The 19,955-nt window shown below is 41.4% G+C and overlaps 2 protein-coding genes across 2 annotated transcripts in view; both read left to right on the plus strand.

Moving 5' to 3' along the window:
- Positions 1-225: 225 nt before the first annotated feature.
- ITGA1 (integrin, alpha 1) overlaps positions 226-19,955 on the plus strand; it is a 72,640-nt gene continuing 52,910 nt past the window's right edge. Inside the window, exon 1 of the mRNA XM_010563535.1 lies at positions 226-508. Coding sequence (XP_010561837.1) covers positions 481-508 — 28 coding nt within the window. The 5' untranslated portion in view covers positions 226-480. The remainder of the gene's footprint in view (positions 509-19,955) is intronic.
- Positions 6,334-9,124, plus strand: PELO (pelota homolog (Drosophila)). The gene is made up of 2 exons (XM_010563534.1): positions 6,334-7,203; positions 8,343-9,124. Exons 1-2 carry the CDS (start codon positions 6,478-6,480, stop codon positions 8,772-8,774), a joined length of 1,158 nt encoding a protein of 385 aa, XP_010561836.1. The 5' UTR covers positions 6,334-6,477; the 3' UTR covers positions 8,775-9,124.

Consider the following 19,955-nt stretch of genomic DNA (forward strand, 5'->3'; position numbering starts at 1 on the left):
CGACGAGAAAGGCGAGAGAGGTGGCCGTGGAGCACGCCCAGCTCTCTCCTGCCCGACTGCGAGCGGGACTGCCCGGCGGGCGACACTTACTAATTAATTATGAGCGGGCAGATGTCCCTTTAAGGTCTGCTGTGCTCTCCGAGGGCTGCAGCTGGAGCCTTGCGGGGGGAGATTTGGCTTTATTTGTACATCTCGGCGCTGGGCTAGTTCTATGGGGAGGCTTCCAGACGCCTTTGGGGGGTGGGTGGGAGGAAAGTTGTGTGCGGGGGGAGGAAGCTAAATTCTTCTTGATGAGAAGAAACAACGTAAAGACTGAATAACAAACAGGAAATGCCTAACTCGGCTGCGAGGCGGGCGGGCGGCGCAGAGCGCTGAACTCCACTCGTAGAGCCGCACCGCCGGGCGCGCCGGCGGACGGACCGCTCCCGCCACCCCGCCCTCGGCCCGGGCTCCCGGCCCCGGGCTCGCAGAAGCCCAGGCATGGCTGTCTCCTACTGGATGCTGACAGGTGAGCAAAGCCGCTCCCTTTCTGTCTCGCTGTGAAAACCCAAGTCCCGAAAGCAGCTCTGCTCCCCGCGGGTAGGGGGTGAAGCTGTTGGGGGCTGGCACCCAAGGGACCGTATCCCCTCTCCCCGACCCCTCCACCTGCCCTTGCCCCTGCCCCGGGGGTGCCCTGCCCGGAGCTGCCCTCCAGCTGGAACCCGTAAGGGACTTCTTCGGTTTGCTTCTCTCCGGGAACTCTAATCCCTACACCAATCTTAGAACCCGCGGGGGGAGGGGCGCTGCAAGGTGAGGATGAATGGGTGAGAAGAAATACGGTAATTGAACCTGGCTTGGGAAAAGAGGTGCACCTGGTAACTTTTTTTAAACTAGGGTAGCTTTTCTGTTTTCCTCCGTTTGGCTTTCAGATGTTCTGAGCGGTAAAATGGGAAGTGAGGAAGCAGTTAACTGCACCCAACTAAGCTCAAAAAGATGAGTTCATCCAGAGATGGAATATATGTAGTATTTCCTTTTAGGGTTTCATTTATTGTTAGCGACTTACTTGGTTTTTTAGTAAAACAAATACAGCAAGTAACAATCCCCCTAGCTAGTCAGTCTGTAATAATATTTTGGATCTGAAATCAGGGGAATCCAAGAAGTGGGCAAGAGGCTAAGGCAATGCTGGGATTCATGTGCTTGCAAACTTGGACACTGAGCTCCCCAGCAGCTCTTGCGCTGGCAACTAGCGCACAGTGAACCTGAGGCAGTACAAAGGAAGAAATCAATTTCATAAAAATTGTCAAAATGCAGGCGGCAGCAAGTGGGGAAAAGGCGAGACTGTGGGTTTTCCCTCTTCACTCTGTGCTTATTGTGCAAGAAAGAACAGATAGAGGAAAATGTGAAAATCTGAATGTCGTACTTTGGTGTGCCATATTTAGCCCTTGTTCATAGATGTCTTTATTACTTTCATTACACAGCTATATTCTCAAAAATATGCTTTTGTGTTCCTTCACAGAAGGAGGCTTTGTAAAGTGGCAAAAATTTACTGTGCCGCAACTTCCCTTTGGAGTTGCAAAGTTGCCACTGGCACTGCTGACAGATAATTAACCAGTGCTGACAAAAAGGTTTATTATGAGGTAGGAAAACAACTCAAGGCTGGGTCCCATCCAGATCTGTCAGGGGCTTACTAGTTTTTACTGAGGGTTTTTTTCGTTGGGGGGGGTGTCTTTTTTAAAAAGTTGGTGTGAAATAGACTACACTTAGAAATAAGAGGAGTCATTACAGATAGCAGGAATGGGATTCAAATTGTCACAGATAAATAAGAGAAGTATTCCTACATAAACAAGTCAAAAATGTCACAAAAATACGGACAAGGATTTTTAGAATTACAATGGAATAAAAAATAAATGCAGACTAATTACATGCTCCTCTTTCTTAAAAAGAAAAAAAAAAAGGCAAATAGTCTGGTGTGCACTAGCAGACAAAGCCAATCTAGAATAAAGAAGGTGCATGGGTTTTTTTAATTACTCAACTTGGTATTGGTGAGGCCTCTGAGAATCTTCAGTACAGGAAGTCTGACAGAAGCAAACAGGCAGAAGTGCACAGAGAAGTGACAAGCCTGATAAGAGCTGAGGAAAATGACCTAGGAAGAAAGACTGAATGAGTTAGGCTTGTTTATCTAGAGGAGAGAAAACTAAGGGGAAAGTGTTGAGCATTTCAAATTTGTATTTTTACCAAAGTATTATTAGTGAGAATGTTCTTCCAGATGTCAATGTTTTCTTTGTTTTGTGAGAGCACTCAATCATTATTGTCTATATTGCATATGTTGGTTTATAAAGAGATTGATGAATAGTTGGTTCTCCGTGTCCAACAAAGGCCAAGAGAAAATCACTGTAACTCGCTGTGCAAAAATCTTAGGGAATATTCAGAACTTTCTTACTCTTCAGGTAATGAATTGCTAGAACAGGCTACCAAAAAAACCCACCCGGCATAATCTTCTTCACTGAAAGTTATGATCAAGTTGGATAAACACCTGTGAGGGATGGTTGAGGTTTACTTCACCTGGCCTCAGTGTAAGTGGTTTGACTAGGGATCTGCTGAGGTTTTCTCCAGCCTTATATTTCAACAGAAGAGGAAGAAAGAAATCAGTCCCACAGGTACCATTACTTTTTAGGGGTTCTTCACTTACAGTTTTACGTGTAGCCTGTTCCCTCCTGGAATTCTCTCCTCATTGATGATGACCATGTTGTTGGTAGCTATTAAGAGTACTCATAACATAAAAGACCAGTAATCATGAAGACAGAACTGTATGCAGAAAATGAAGTGGTCTCTGTCCAGAGCCTGCAAAGGCAGGACAGACACAGGATAAAGGAAAAGCATGAAGATACTCATTTTCCCCCATTTCCCTCTCCATCTTTATCTTTCAACTTCCTTTGCTCTGGCAACAATAATGTCCAACATTCACAGCAGATTTTCCCCTATATTCAAGATTCTTTCACACTAGTTTTTCTCATCCAGGACTTGAGCGTGTTTGCGTGAATTCTAGCTAAAATGGCTATATTATGGGGGAGAGGGGGTTTCCTATGAATATGACCTCTCCTCGTCTAGAATCTGTACACAACCCATCTTCTTCATAAAGTAGCTGATCAAGACTTGAAGATATAGGGCAGCGTGTTTCAAATGTTTTCAAAATAATAATCTTACAAAAGTAGCATGGCTCCAAAACCCCTATGAATATGCACTATCACCATTTTTATCTTGTCTTGTACCACAGTACAAGTGCTTGAGGTCTGAAAATGCATGCCAAATTATTGCAACTATTAGTACCTATAAAATTGTTTTTAAAAAGTGATAAATTGCAAAAAATGTCAGGTTTTACACTTAGTCTTAATCTTTTACCAAGACTGGAACAGACCATATAATTTTGAACTTTTATGTTAAAACTGTATGTAGAGATAAAAGTATCAGCTTGTTTTGGCTCTACTGGGGTCAAATTCATCTCTCTCCCTGACATTAGCAATATTAGCATGAACTTTAAAAATTACAGTTACATGGTTCTTACATTTTTGGAAATGTTGTTTTTCTTCTACTGCTCATTCTCTGACATATTCAAACAAATAACAATACCCAGCACTTACTTTTTACCAGAGTAGGCAAAGCATCTTCACTAGTAAATGTTCTCCTTTATAAGCTGACAATGGTCTTGCTAATTGTGGATGCATCACTGAAGTTTACAGTTGCCACTAAATACTTGTGGACCACTGTTCATAACGGTATAAAATCTCATGATTTTTTGAGAAAGGACTTTAGCGCATCTCAAAATGTCTCTTTCTACAACAACAGTCAATTTAGTAAGTTATATGACAACTTTGGTTTCAAGATTGTTGTTCTTTATTTTGAGTTGGGTTTTTTTTGTTTGTGTTTGTGGTGGGTTTTGGGGTTTCTTTCAACACAGTAAGTCACCTGCTTGCATGAACTGAATGTTTATTTTCCACTGGATGGTACTGGATGCCAGCTTGCAACCTTTATCTAAAGTATATGGCATCTCCAGTGATGTGAGGCTGCTTGTAAGAATTAGACTGGAACCAACAAGCAGAGAAAAGTTTGTAAATACACAGCAGCAAAAGAATACAAAATAAAATAAATATTAATTTGGAAGGTAAATATGCACTACAGCTAATTTCTCTTGAAAGCATTGCATGAGGTCAACCCTTGCAATTTTATAATAGCAAAGAACGTAGTGAAGAAAATTCACCACAAATTCACCATGCAGCATTTACACAGATAAGTGAAAGGAACTCCTAAAGAAAAGCTGAGTGCACGCTCTCTGCCTAAGCCACAAAACATCAACACAAAATTGTATTGATTATGTACACGCCCAAATTAAACAAACAGTTATTTATACATGTGCTTATGTTATATTCCCTTGGGTGGTCCAGCTTCCTTCTGTGAAACTATTCATGCTAAGAGTTAAGCATGTGTGCTCACAGGAAGAGAGTCTGAGGTCTCGTAAATAAATCCTATTATGTAATATCTGATAAAGTTGTTTTTACATCAGTATCAAGCTTAGAAACAAGGAACACACACTACTGGGCCAGATCTGAGTTCAGTGTCCTGTCACAACAACTGACTAGTGGTAGATACTTGACAGAAATTTGTAATGGGAGACACGGGATGATTTTTGCTCACAGTAGCCTTGTATCTCATTAAATCCTTGACTCCAAAGCCTTTCCAAGTCAGCAAATTCCATAATCCACAGTGCTTTTTTGTTTTGTTTTGTTTCAAAAAAAGAAGTAACTAAAAGAAACCAGAAACTTCCTTTTAATGATTCTAAATTTGACACTTTCTCATCTCTAAGATAATGTCCTCTTGCTTTTTGGCTATCAGACTGATGGTGTAGCCACTCCAAACTTACTGTATCTGTTCCAGTTGCCCCAATACACTTATCATGGCACATTAGTTTGTCTACTTTCTCAAATATTTTTTTGTTCTTTTGAATCATTCTTCATACAAGCATTTTTTCTATGCTTCATTCTTTCTCAGTTCTGAAATGGAGTTTTCAGTGTCATACACCGTTTCAAAATAAGCTGCAGCACTTGCATAATGTTATCTTTTTTAATATTCTTTCTGGCGTGTTAAATTTGCCTAGGCCACAAACTGAGCTGTGTAGTTATTGTTCAGGTCCCTTTTCTATGCAAATATCATCGAACAAATCTGTGTGGTTTTGCAAGCCACATTACTTACATTTGTCAGCATCATACTTCATTTGAAACGTGCTTATCTGTCTGTCTCTGACGCTTCTCAGAACCACCTCATTCTGACTAACTAGCAGGTTCAGGAAGCAGCTCAAGTTTCAGTATTGGCTGAAGCGTTAACTTGCAAGTTTAACCAAAACGCTTTCAAGCTGAAGGTCAGTTTAAAAGCCATGTCAAAGTAACGGTTCAGGTTCTGAGGTGGCCTGGGTCTGCTTTTCACGTCACTCGGAGACGGCCGTCTGACTAGCCGCCGCCTCTTCCAGGCAGCAGCAGCCGTTAGGTTCCCCCGCCTGCCCCCCCGGCTCTTGAGGGACCGCGCCTTTCACTTACCACACCCCGAACACGGGCTACTGAGCCGTACCTTTCTCATCTCTTTCTCGATCTGCAACCACAACCTTCCACAACTACTTAGGTTTGGGGGCTTTCTCCCTCTTCTTTCCCTCTTAGAAGCCTCAACAGCTTGAGCCGTCGCTGTAAAGAGCTAGAGGGGAAGGACCAGCGCGGGCCCGGGGCCCGGGGCCCCGGGCCCCGACCCCCTCCCGCCTCGCTCACGGCGGGGCTGTAGCGGGGACACACACCAATTTACAGTCCTCTCCGGCCTCACAGCACATGGGAGCATCGCGGCTGCCTCCCGGTCCGTGTCCCGCCCCCCCCGCCCGCAGGTTTCCCTCCGGAGATCCCCCGGCTTGCGGCGTCTCCCCTGACGGCGGGGCGGAGGCGGCAGGATACGCGTCCCCCCTCCCCCAGCCGCAGAACACAACACCCGCCCGTAGGCGCCACTTCCGCGCATGCGCCGGGTCGTCAGGCGGAGGCGGCGGGGAGGGAGCGACCGTGCGCATGCGTGCCGGGCGCAGAGCCGAAAAGGCAGGGGGAGGTGCGCGTCCAGCCGGCGCTATTTAGGACGGACGGGGCGCATGCGCCTTGGGGCGGCGGGGCACTGCGCATGTGCTCTAGGCGAGGCGAGGCGAAGGGAGGGGGTCAGCGGGCAGCGGAGGTCCGTGCTCGGAGGTAGCCGCCGCGCCGCGCCTGAGATTCAGCCCAGGCTTCGCCGCGGGCCCGGGGCGGGCCGTTCCTCGGGGTAGGCCGTTCCTCGGGGAAGGCCGTTCGTCGCGGCCCGAGGTAGGCCGGCCGCCAGCGCTCGCCGCCTCCTGCCGCCAGGCCTTCCGGGGTAGGCCTAGCTGGCCGCTGCCGCCGCGGTTGAGGGGAAGCCGGGGGCGGTGCGGAAGCGCAAGGAGCCGCCAGGATGAAGCTGGTGAGGAAGGACCTAGAGAAGGATAATGCGGGGCAGGTGACGCTGATCCCTGAGGAGCCGGAGGACATGTGGCACACCTACAACCTGCTGCAGGTGGGTGACAGTCTGCGGGCCTCCACCATCCGGAAGGTGCAGACCGAGTCGGCCACGGGCAGCGTGGGCAGCAACCGCATCCGCACCACCCTCACCCTCTGCGTGGCGGCCATCGACTTTGACTCGCAGGCCTGCCAGCTGCGGGTCAAGGGCACTAACATCCAAGAGAATGAGTACGTTAAGATGGGGGCCTACCACACCATCGAGCTGGAGCCCAACCGGCAGTTCACGCTGGCAAAGAAGCAGTGGGACAGCGTGGTGCTGGAGCGCATCGAGCAGGCCTGCGACCCAGCCTGGAACGCTGATGTGGCAGCCGTGGTCATGCAGGAAGGGTTGGCTCACGTCTGCCTGGTTACGCCAAACATGACGCTTACCCGTGCCAAGGTGGAGGTGAACATCCCTCGCAAGCGGAAAGGGAACTGCAGTCAGCATGACCGGGCCCTAGAGAGGTTTTACGAGCAGGTGGTGCAAGCCATCCAGCGGCATATCAACTTTGCGGTGGTGAAGTGCGTACTGGTGGCCAGCCCAGGCTTTGTACGGGAGCAGTTTTGTGACTACATGTTCCAGCAGGCGGTCAAGACTGATAACAAGCTTCTGCTGGAGAACAGGTCCAAGTTCCTACAGGTAAGGAGATCAGCAGCCTGCAGAGTGGGTAAAAAGAGGCTTAAGGGCTGTCTGTGATAATAGACAGTACTTGCAAGGGTGATGGGAAATAATTCACTTATTAGCAGAAAATAAATTTCTGTCTGAGCATCATAAGAAAATTATTCTTATGCCGCCCAAACTGTAAGACAGTTATGCAAGATACAGGTATGGTTCCTTCTTACCATACCTTAATGTGGAGTAGGGAAATCATTAAATATTTCAGACGCCCTATAAATGCATATTTAATTGTCAATTAAGAGTGAAGTACAAGTTGGAAAACAGTTTACTCGTAGTGTTAATCTGTCATGCTGTTTAGCATGCATGTTTAATAACAGCTTTCTAAAGCTTTAAAAAAAAAAAAAGAAAAAGTACCCGGATGTGGTATAGGCTAGTTAATATTGTTGTTAGTTTTGTACTACATAGTTAAAGATTATGCAGACCATAGCATTTTTTTCCTGTTCCTTAGTCATTGATTGAGTGGGTGGGGTTTTTTGTTTTTCACCAAAATAGGCAAACTCAGAACCTAAAAGAAGTTGGTTTTTTTTTTCATAAGGATGCTTGTATCATTTTTAAATTGAGTAGGCCTATAATCTCTGCTTGCAAAATGTTGGGAGGTGGGGCAGGGGGAGCATTTCCCAATACTTAATGATCAGAACGTTTAGACACATATTGCACCAAGAAGCCTCCTTTTGCATTTGTCGCAAAGTGATAATACTAAGTATGAAAAGTTTTAATGTACTTCACAGCTTTGCAGGCATATTAGATATGCAGTTGTGCAAGACTTGATGCTTTTGCACTATATGTCTGCAGTCTTAAGAGGTCTTCCCCTTCTTTAAAAGGGAAAGGCTTAAGTCTTAGCTTCTTAGTAGTTTCACATGGCCCTACCTTGGGGACTGTCTGCAACTGTCTGATTTCCTGCACTTCTTAAAATACAGTTTAAGGGATTTGGTATAGGCTTAGGGTTGCAGGAGAGATCCTTTAAGAAAAGAATCAAGAGATAACTTCCTTGAATAATTATCAAGATAAATATTATGTATCATGGAGGCTGTTTGTGATTGGCTAATCAAGAAAACAGTCCTTTAAAAAAACAAACACCTTTGACTTTTTTTTTACTCTAGGTCCACTCTTCCTCGGGACATAAATATGCATTGAAGGAAGCCCTCTGCGACCCAGCTGTAACTAGCCGTCTCTCTGACACTAAGGCAGCTGGTGAGGTCAAAGCCTTAGATGACTTCTATAAAATGCTGCAGCATGAGCCTGACCGGGCTTTTTATGGTCTAAAACATGTGGAGAAGGCCAATGAAGCCATGGCTATCGATACCTTGCTGATCAGTGATGAGCTTTTCCGGCACCAGGATGTGGCTACACGTGCCCGATATGTTAGATTGGTAGATAGTGTACGTGAGAACATGGGCACAGTACGCATTTTCTCCAGCCTTCATGTGTCTGGAGAGCAGCTTGGCCGACTGACAGGGGTGGCAGCCATCCTGCGCTTTCCTGTTGCTGAGGTCTCTGACCAGGAAGATGATTCTAGCTCTGAAGAGGATTGATAACAGTGACTTCATTCCACAGTTTCTTTTCCAAGTCATGTTGAAATGACATTAAAGGCCCTCCCTTCCTAAATACTGTGTGCAGATGTGCCATGACATGTAATTTAAGTTTTTGATAGTATTTCCCACAGTGTATAACTCTGCTCAGCACACTAATGGATATCTGATCTATGGTAATGATTATTGATATATTATGCATTGGAGCTGACTGGTTTTGTAAGTTACACCCTGGACCTCCAGCAGTACAAGAAACTGACTCCCCAATACTGCTCATTCTGCAGTTTAAGGCAGACTGGCAGCTTAGTGTTTTGGAATGTGTATGAAAATATAATAAACTAAGAGGGAGAAAATTATGTCAGGCTGTCTTATTTCTGTTCAAATACTTGAAAAGAGTATTGCAAAACATATGTAAAACTTCATGCGAGACCTATCAAAACTGTTCTTGGATCTTCTTAGGAACTCACTGTTCTTCCTAAGATGTGGCAAAGGAGTGGGATCAACATAATCTGTTAGGGTTTTTTGGTGGTGTTACAAGTCTAGCCACTTAAATATTTCTGTGAAACACTGGAAGCAATTGTTCAGAAACTACACCCTTTAAATTAACCATTTCCTCCCTAATATGACAGTAGCTGAAAGACAAATTGTGAAGCTCAGTGTACCCATTTCAGTTATCTCTTTGAATGCTCTTATCTTGGGAGATTTTCCTGAGGGCTAACAAGGTATGATGTATCTTGTCATTGACTGTATTCTGATAAATTGTTATTGGGGTTATTTAGCACCCAGTTCTGAGAAGGCATGTGAAAAGGCTTACAAAATGAGACCCTAGTTTCCATGAAGAATCTTTTGACAAGTAGTTAATTAAATTCATAATCTGGTATTTTTCTATTTGTGTGCCTCTTTAAAAACACACATAAGCTATGATATGGAAGTAAAGGTTACAAATTTATAACTTGAACTTCAGCTTAAGATAATGACAGCTGTAAAAATAATAATTAATTTTCCAATTATTTGATCTGCTCCAAGTATTGAGAGCCACTGTGAGTTTTGTTTCTTCACTGGACAATAAATCTTAGGCTGAGGAAGCAGAAACTACTTTCAGATTCTGACATACCTACAAGGGGACTGTTCAGTTTAAACTGGTGTTTGATGGTGTAGGTTTTGTATGTAAACAAGCATTCCTTTTTTAAATGTGGTGTGAGAGGGGGAACAGGAGAGACTTGCCACAAATAAATTTCATTTAAGAAAGCTGTGGAAGCCTTCTGAAATACGGAAAGGAACATAACAATGGAAGATTAAAATCACCGAAACTTTTAGTCTGGGTAGAATAATTTTAGGAAAAGCATTTTTAATGGTACTCACATATGTTGATGGGTGCCAGCCCTGTGAATTTGATAGTATCTAATGCTAGCTGAAACATCAGGCTAAACTTGATAAAGAAGTACTTTTGAGTTAAAAGCCACCTCCCCTTTTCCAGTCATCCACAAAGTCCAAGGAATGCATGAACAGAACTTACATTAGAGGTGTACTTTTTATTCTTCTCTCACTGAAGACAAGCAAGCCCATTAAGACAGTTGTTTAGAGTCAGCTTGCACAGATAAACTATTTTATTTGAGCTTCATGTTTTTGTTGTGAATGGTGTTGAGTACCACGTGTCATAGAATGCTCAGGTAGGCTTCCTTCAGCAGTTACGACTGGTTGAATTAAAATTTCTTTTTCCTTTTAAAAATCTGCGTAAGCTGATTATACACTTTGCCAGCTGAAAAGCACCCTGATTCCTGCTATATACAGAGTTAAATGTAAAGAACATATGAAACAGGTAGAAGAATCTGACCTTCAGTAAATGTTCCTTATAGGCAGCAAATTATGGCTTTAAACAGACTTGTAATGTCTAAACAAAGTCATTATTTTCTTTAAGATAAGCTGGTGTATTAGTATTTCCCTTCTTATAAGTAATGTCAGTTTGTTGCAGTTATACACAGATGACACTTACATTCAAAACTGTAGTACACCAGGAAATTCTTAGTTTAATTCTGAGCAAACTGAGAGACAAATCAAACTGTTCCTTGGTTGTGGAATGGTTTGCTATTTTATTAGACAAAATTGATTCCATTTATTCCATTTTAAACAAAAAATTATGAAGAGTTTTTGCTGTGTACTGTAAGAAGGTTACAATGGCAATTCTGCAAGTCTGTGTTTGGTCCTTGTGGTAGTATATCACCAAGGAAAAGCAGCAGCCATTTTGCTGCTTATTTGGTTTCTTTAAGGTACAACAGCAAACATCTGGTAAGAAGATATGTTAATAGTGATTCTTTGAATTATTTACACTTAAATTCTGCACTGATTTTACAATTTATGAATATTTTTCTTTTTTTAGCTATTGCTATCATGGCATTAAGTCACCCAAAGTATGGAAGGGCGGGGATTTTTTTTTTTCGTAAGCGTTTTTTAGTAAAATAAATATACAATCACTATGTAGACAAATGCATCCTGTTTCAGGAAACAGCTCAAGGGCTTGGTATTGAAAGTAGGCTGTGTTCAGTAGTTGCAGATGCTTGACCTGGCAAAGTTCCAGGGTTGCTAGTATCTTTTACATTTAAAGTCATTTTGAATAGTTGAAAAGTCCGGATTGACAAAGGTGCTTGCTTAACACAGTTCTTAAATGTCTGAGTGCAGATAACACTTACACAGAAGATGCATGTTATCTGGAGAACAAATGAGTAAGTGCTAGAGGCATGGGAAAATATTTTTTGTGTCTTTTCTTTGGAGCTAAACATACATGAACTAAAAAATGTCTGCAATGTGAAAATGGTTCTCTTGCACCATAAAGTATTTAGTAATTTTGAACAGTGTCTCAGCTTAGTTATGATTATGTTCTGACATAATTCTGTGAATTAGTAGCATGGTTTATCTTCCAATTTTTCAGTTTTCAAAATAAATGAATATACATTGTAGGACTTCTTGATGTTTGTTTCATTTGGTAGGATACTTTAAAAAAGTATCATGAAATCAGCTTAGAATCATGGAATCATTTAGGTTGGAAAAGACCTTCAAGATCATCGAGCCCAACCATCATCCATGCCCACTAAACTATGTCCTGAAGTACCCCGTCTACGTGCTTTTTGAATACCTCCAGGGATGGTGACTCAACCACTTCCCTGGGCAGCCCATTCCAATGTCTGACAACCCTCTCAGTAAAAAAATTTTTCCTAATGTCTAACCTAAATCTCCCTTGCTTCAACTTGAGGCCATTTCCTCTCGCTTGATCCTGAACCCTGCCATGCTCTTCAAAGATTCAAATAAACTCATTGATTTATGCCATAAAGCCTCTCTTGCAAACTTATACTTTGGAGCAGGCCCCAGTTTGTTAGTTTTGTCACCTTTGGCATTTAAATTCAGTTATTATTATATAGTCTTCTGTAGTTGTTTACCAAATAAAGTTTGGTACAAAACATGAGGTCACCACCAAGAGACCAAAATAGTCCTACTAGTTATAAAGCACAATAAACGATAAATCTTTCAGTAAAACTGTAAAGCATTTAACAGTATTTGACCAAGGGAATTCCTCATCTCCCTCCTCGTGTATTCAGCCTTATACACTAGATGAGCAAATTGCTGGTAATAAATGATGTTTCGATCACTCCCTGACCACCAGTCTAACAGGAGCCCATAGCTCTTCAGCTTAATTTGTGATGTTGCTAGCATGATGTTTTTAAAGCCATGTAAATGTCTGAAGTAATTTTCATTTGCTACTGTTCTCTCAAAGGTTAAGTAGCCCTGAAAATTAAAACTATCTTTCTTACCCTTTGAAAATTTCTTAGTTTAACTTCCAAGCTGCTGACCTTGGTTTGCCTTTTTGTGTGAAGGTATGTTATAGCTACCTTCTCGTTTGACTGATTTATATCTTGAGCCTCTCTAATTTCTTTCTGGAAGCTGCATTATCCATCCAGAAAATGCGCTCAGTTTCATAAAGGCAAAGTGGGAATAAAAGTTGTAATCATGTGCATGTGATCTTTTTTAGTCACCCAGTCCATTCACTTTTCTCAGATTTTCATATCTCCATCTGTTTTTAAAGAAAACAAGCCTGTTTCTTAAAGGAATAGATGTCTAGTTTTGCAGGAAAAAACATGTTCTCAAAGTGTTTATGCTGTTGTTTTATCTGAAGCCACATTTGTGCAGTGTGTGGTCTATTGCTTCTACAGAAGATCTAAGAAAGCAATTTTCAAAATGTGAAATTGTAATTAGAAGGTCTGCAATTAGGAATCCTTGTTTATAACCCAAAATTGGAATTCCTGCAAGACACATAAAAAAATGAAGGAACAACTTAAGAAAGCTACTTATCTGTGTACTTTTTAGATACGGCAAAACTTAAGGCTTGAATTTTTTTTTCTTGCTTTCTGATACAGCAGTTGCTTTTACCAGTTCCTTTTTTTTTTTTTTTTTTTAAGCTGTGCTAATACAGATCTGGGAGTCATTCCCTTCTTAGTTCTTGTTCAGTATACACCTGCAACTTGCTACGAAGTGAATGATAAAAGTTTTGATGATGTTAGAACTTGGGATTTCTTAGTTTTGGTTTGATTTAGGAGACGGTGGGAACAGAAGAGAGACATGGCATTGCAGTAGATTATTTTACAGTATCTGTGGTTCTCCTATAACTGCCACAACTTGCTTTTAGAGACTGTTGTATTCAGATTTTGTATAGGAAAATAGTGTATTGCAAACTCATGATTCTGCTAATTTAGAGTTAAGAAAATGCCTGTTTGGTTCCTGTGATTATTGTTATAATTCTTAATTCAGGCTCTGACATGGGCTGAGCCTGGGCTTTTTCAGCAGTGGAAAGAGTAAACATAGGCTGTGGAACTTGTTGTGTGACAGTTGCCCAAAGAATTGCTTAATAAGCGTAATGTTTAGTCCTGCCACATTTTTTATGCTTGACTCAAGTAGGGCATTGACTTTGATTTGACCATAACTGCTTGCATGATACAGAATATAAAGGAAAGAAATGTCTCCAGTCTGACAACCACAATGTAGTGCATATTCTCTGTGAACTTCTGAACTTGACTGTTTTAGAAATGCGGCATAGCTTTTCTGTGAAAAAATTGTCTCCTAAGGTGTCTTAGCCTAAAACAGAGTGTGAGGAAAAGGTCTCTGAAATCATACTTGTTTATTCTGTTGTCTGAAAATAATTCTTCCTCTTGTCCCACTTGAGAGCTGTACAAGAAACAGAGTTGGGGCTGATACCAGAGCAGCACTTTCTTCCAAGTCATTGTCTTCTGGGAAATGCAACATGAAGCAGCAGCTTTCAAGTCCTGCCAGCTCTTGTCAGATTTAGCTATACCAATCTCTAATTTATTGCCCTCTTTTTGGGAAATGCTACATTCACATCTAATGTAATTACTCTCATGCTGCTCTAATAATTACTTAGAAGTCAAATTAGAGCTGATCATGAATCCTCTGACAAAATATCTGTTCCATTAAAGAATGTTAATTAGTTGAAACCAGTCCTCTTTTTTAGGCATGTACATACCAGACTTGATGGGAAGTTTTTTCCCTGGTCCAAAATGGAATTTCTAATCAAAGCCAAGCCTAGAATAGCGAAGAAAGAGTCCAGGGCTTTAAGGAGCCATATGGGACAGAAGATACAAAGCTTAAGACCCGTTTCTGTTTCATTGTTAACACTAGGCTAAAAATGCTCCCTTTTCTGTCAGTGTCTTTGGTAAGTACAATTCCACATTGTATAAGCAAATAAATATTTTTATATTTTGGCCAAGATAGCTAAACCACAACTGACTCAGGTATATCTCTTGGGATGTTGGAGAAAATGTTCAGGTTTCTGATCTGGATGGAAAGTGATTGAAAGCTGAGACTGTTCCTACCTAACACACTCCAGCTGTAGTCTTTGCACTTCAGAAAAAAGCCTTGAGTAGGGTTCCATGTTTCAAAAAGATTTTGGACCTGGTGGCAGCCAAGCAAATCTGCTTTTGAAGGCAGGCAGGTTATTTCCCATGCAGCCTTAATACAAATGCTTAGACATTTACTTAGGACAAATGTTTTTAGCTGAATTTTTAGTGAAAGGACTTCAGAACAAAGAAATGAAACACCAAATGTATGTAAAGATACATAGTATGTGTGTATAAAGATGCGGTATCCTCAAAGAATGCAGTATCTTCATGTAATAAAAGCTTAAGAACTCTTAGCCTGTAGTTGCTTTGGTAGCTGAAGGAATGATGCAGGATGCAGGCTTGTTAGTTATCTTCAGGCCTCAAAATCTGTTTATGGTAGGAGGAGCTTGGTAGCAAGTGCTACATGTAGGATGTCTGACAGTTGGTTGTTGAATGCTCATGAACGTCCCCTCCAACCATTTCTGAAGATCTGAAAGCTGCAGCAGGTTTTGCTGAAGAGAACTGCCTTCACTTGGGCCTGCAGTGTTCAGCCTGGTGACTTCAAGTGTGTAATACTGGTATAGGTATTTCAGTTTAGGTGTGAGAGAAATTAATTAACTGCATTTGTGTATCTTACACAAACAGTTGCTGTAAGACCACTTCCGCTCCCTTTGGTAAAGAGAACTGTTTTATCCCATATAATTTGTTCCTCTCCGGAGTGGAAATTGGTGTTGTACGATAGGGTGGCTAAGAGAAGCCGAAATGGACTTTCTTCAGATATGGTGCTGGGAAACCATCCGCGGTCTGCCAGGACAGCTGTGCCTCCTGGGGCAGCGGCTGTCTACGGAGGAGCTGCTGGGACAGCACTGGTGAGAGGCAGAGAAGGAGCAGCTGCCTGGTGAGGGAGCTTTTCCAAGTTCCAGAGCCGTGAGGAAAGATGAAAAGCTATGGGTCAATGGAAAACATGAGATGCTGTGCCAGGCATGTGAGTTCTTCCCCAAAGAGAGCCGCAGTGGATGTCTGAAATAGCTGTACTCAGTTCTAACAACTCATCCTCGTTTGAGGGTAAGATGCCAGCTGATGTGGTTAAGCTTGTGCCCGAGGGAGAGGAGCCTTGAGCCTGAGGCTGAGACCTGAAATTGAGATATTGACACCTTGCTAATCCTGTCACTGTGGAGTAACTAATTTCTGACAAGCCTGCTACACAGGTGTCACGCGTGGAGTCATTGCTGTAGCTGAGGCTTGCGAAAGACTCTTCTCCTTTCATACCTGTCTGAAAGATGCCTTTTTCAAAACTAGTATGTAGTGCTTTGAGTGTTGCATTGGCAATCGGCGGGATAAGCAAAGGAAAAATTTCTAGTCAGACATTAAAAAAAAACATAACAGAAGCTGATTGAAATAAACCTTCCAGAGTTTTGGAGGGGGTGCTTAGTGAGAAGAAACGGTAAGAGAAAGCCAGGAAAAAAATAATGTTAAAAGGTTTGTTTGGGTTTTTTAACAGTGTTTCAGGTTGTTTCAACTAAAGCATTGTTTTTTAAGTTAACCAGACTAGTAAGTCAAGTCAGTCAAATGGCAAGTTTTTAGACTTTTTCTCTTGAAAGCCTCAGAGATCAGTTATTAAAACACTTATTAATACACAGTCAAGCACTGTGATCTTTGTAAACAACAGATTTATGACTGCTTAAGCAATTGCAAGCCATCTGCATATGTTTTATCCAAGTCTACTTGCATGGACCTCTGTATTTTTGTTATGAGACAAAAGTCCTATTAAATGTTCAGAAAGAATGAAATTAATATTGACAATTAATGCTGACAACTGTGAGTCTAACCTTTCCTAATTTTGAAGACTTGTCTTTCTAGCATAAAAAGGTTACATAAATTTATAATAGTGGGGGTTTTGGGGGGGGGAGAGTACTGAAATTATCACTGAAAAATGCTTAGGGCCTTAGGCAGTAGTATTTTGAAATTGAAGTTTTAATTTTTACTTCTAGAACACTTTAAATCTACTTTATTCCCTAGCTTAAGCACTTCTATTTTGACATAAGAACTGGCAAGAAATAAATGTATGTTGAAGACCAGAAAGTTCCTACTACTGGGAAAATGAGAAGTTGGAACAGCCTTCCAGTCAGAAAAACTAGGGCAAAAGGTCGCTTGTATATGGAATTTGTTTACCCTGAAAAATATGATGCTCTGAGCAGAAGCAGAGCACTTGCTGTCGTTGTTTTAGCGGAGCATTGTGTTGCCCTGTTTATATCAGTCCAATTCTTTGTGCATATGTTTGCACCACATCTCAACAGATGCACCACATTGCACCACAGTACTGACCTCGTGTCAGACAGGGATTAGCAGTCTGGGCTGGTGATGCAAAAATGCTTAGATTGGGTACCTGATATGGGTTTAATGAGTATTTTCCTTTCATCCTCTGCCAGTTTGATGTCCTCCAGGAGCTTTAAAGATCTATTAAAAAATAATTTTGAGTCTTTTATTTGTAAACAAGCATTAGACTTAAGTCAATGATCATTAAGTGTGTTTCCTTTAGAAAGCAGGTTTTCTCCAATGATTCTGAAGCGAGCTGCTGTGAGTTGGTCCTCTGTATACGGGCACAGCTTAGAAAAGTCTGGTTCACACAAAGGCAACTGCGGTATCCAAAGAGCTATGACCAAAGAAGAATAAAAAGAGAGCATAGCATCAGGACTGCTGGGCTGCCTCATAGCTGGGCTGGAATAGAAGTGATCCATTGCTACTCTCTGCTGCTGAAACTGTAGTTGCGGTGCTACTTGCATAAAGCTGATATTAAATCTATGATAAGGTAGCACAAGTATTTGTACAAAGTATTTGTAAAAGGAGTATTGTGGGATATAAGGTGGTAGCATGAGGGTCCCTTGTGCCTTTTTGGGAAGTCCTTTTTTAATACTCGCAGGTCCCGTTGACTGTAGAAGACTGAGTGACTCTTAAGTAACACCAAAACTGACCTTAGCTTTGAAGCTTCAGTTTAGCCTAGACAAATGGCATCCACACAAGAAAATAAAATTTCTCACTGTTAGGCTTCCATGGTACTTTTGTGAAGTTGATGCAGATGTTTGAAAGAAAGAGTAACAGGCTCTTTGTGGAACTCCTGGTAACACCGTAATACTTTTTGAACAGGCCTGGGCCGGACAGATATCTTAAAATCACAGCTGTACTTCATGTGCTGTGGGTGGGAAATGCAAGTTATTAGCGCCAGTAATTCATGTAGAAAGCTCTATCTTAAACTGCATCTAAAAAACAGGATGTTTTTCTACTTCTAGAGTCCAGCTTTAATTTTTTGGGGGGAGAAACAAACCTTCCTCTTATAATCTCTTCACGGCTAGTTCCAAATTTCCCTGAATTGTTTATTGACCAGTAAAAAAGAACATTTGCAGTAAAAAGATCTGGGATTAATTCCATAGTACTTTCAACTGGTTTACCAGTAAAAACCCTACACCAACAGTACAGCAAAAGAGGTGCGCATGCTTTTACTCATACTTGAGTGTCTTAGTGTTTAAAAGTTAGTAGATAAAGTTGATGATGCATTTTATTATGCTAAAGTTTTCAGTATGTTGCTACTCAATATTGATAATTCATGGTGATATACTCGCTTTTGGAGAATTTATTGAGTTTTTAATTAGAAAAAAAAAGTATCTTGACTCAAAAAATATACCACATAAAAGAAGATTATTAAATCCCCATGAACTTTTACTGCAATTTTAAAAATTACTTTATTTCCCAAGCTGCACTGTGACATGACAATGGTAGCAGCACAGCTCTTGATCATGTTCCACTTCGAACATGTCACACATGATTATTTCAGGAATGTTTCTAACATACACTAGAGAGGTATCTCTTGTTCTTATTTCAGCTGAGTGATACTAGCATGAAGCTTGCATTTTGGTTTTGTCAGTTTTTCTGATGGTCTCAGGTGAACACTGTATGCCACTTCCTGACTTACTGGTACATGACTCCATTTACAGAAAGTTTGGTTTTATCTGTTGCCTGTAAATTGTGTTCACATCACAGGTAGACTGGAGATTAGCTACTAACATATAAAACAGCGAGCCTGTGAAAGTCCTTGTGATTTTCTTAGACCATAAAGTAAGTAAAGCTGCTTAAGTAAATAAATACGTGTAGCAGCAGTCTATGAATTGCCTAGTGCAATACTAGTTGTTTTTGTGGGGTTTTTTTGTCCAAATGAACAAACCTTTGTATTGCTGATCTTCAGTTTTTTCTTAGGGTGCAGTGTCTTTTGTGATGTGTTTGTGGTGGTGGTTTTTGTAGCCTTTTCTAGATTAGGCAGCTATTTTGCAGTTGTTTATGTTCATGGAAGATTGGATTTAGTGACCACTGTGGTCATTTGCAGTCCCATATGCTTGTCTGCTTGGATTTCTCAGTTAAAAATGAAAAATATATGTTGTCACAGAGCCATATTCTTTAAACTGTCCAGTGCAAGAAAAGCTATCTTATCACGGTTAACAATTCACAGATAGAGACAAATAGGGAAACAGGCTGCTGGGGATTATCTTCTCTTTTAGCAGTGAGCAGTCATAAGTTTCAAACCAGAAGAGCTCTGTATGTCTCAATAGAGAGCTGATACCATGATTACCCATGCTGGTGTGCTTGAGACAGGCTCAAGATTTTGCTAGTGAGCAGGTCAGAGCGGGTCTGTGCAAACAGGTGGTGCCTGCTACTCTGCGCTCTTGCAGGACGGAGCTGGCGTTCCCTGCTGACATTTCGATGCTGTGCAGTTGGGGATGAAGAGGCACCTCCATGTGACCTCATGGTACAAGACAGCTAAGCATCTGGGGACCATTCATGGTGGAGTTCTAGCATTTCAACAAATATGTGACTCATTTTCCATTACTGCCTGTAGCAATTTCTTATCAACTGTATTCTTACTGTAGTCATTTTTGTGGTTACTGATAGGAAAAAAAGTTTTTAAAAAATCTTGAACAATATTATTGGCAGTACAGTTGATTCATTGCAAAGAATTAACACATGCAATAGGAAAGAGGAACTGTTTGAATAGCGGTTCTTTTTTTTCAGGCTATGCTCAATTGCAAGCATTTTCGAGCCTTTCAAAATTCACTTTTAGCAACAGTAGGTTTCATCCTTTACTCTCCAGTTCTGCTCTCAGAAAACTGCAAGTATGATTATTTAAATACAAAAAACATGGGTTTAAAATTTACTAGGATAATTACGTTTGTAGAAGTGGTTTCTATCTTAGACTGTTCTGGCATCTCCCTGTGCCATTTAAATGGAGTTCAGTTTTGTAAATATCCTTTTGATT

Source organism: Haliaeetus leucocephalus, unplaced genomic scaffold (assembly GCF_000737465.1).
Source record: "Haliaeetus leucocephalus isolate CR32 unplaced genomic scaffold, Haliaeetus_leucocephalus-4.0 Scaffold169, whole genome shotgun sequence".
In the NCBI taxonomy this organism is placed as follows: Eukaryota; Metazoa; Chordata; class Aves; order Accipitriformes; family Accipitridae; genus Haliaeetus; species Haliaeetus leucocephalus.

Excerpts from the sequence above, each read along its gene's own strand:
- PELO (XM_010563534.1), top strand. The coding sequence starts at position 6,478 with ATGAAGCTGGTGAGGAAGGACCTAGAGAAGGATAATGCGGGGCAGGTG. Across the intron at positions 7,204-8,342 it reads ACAGGTCCAAGTTCCTACAG|GTCCACTCTTCCTCGGGACA; the intron begins GTAAGGAGATCA and ends TTTTTACTCTAG.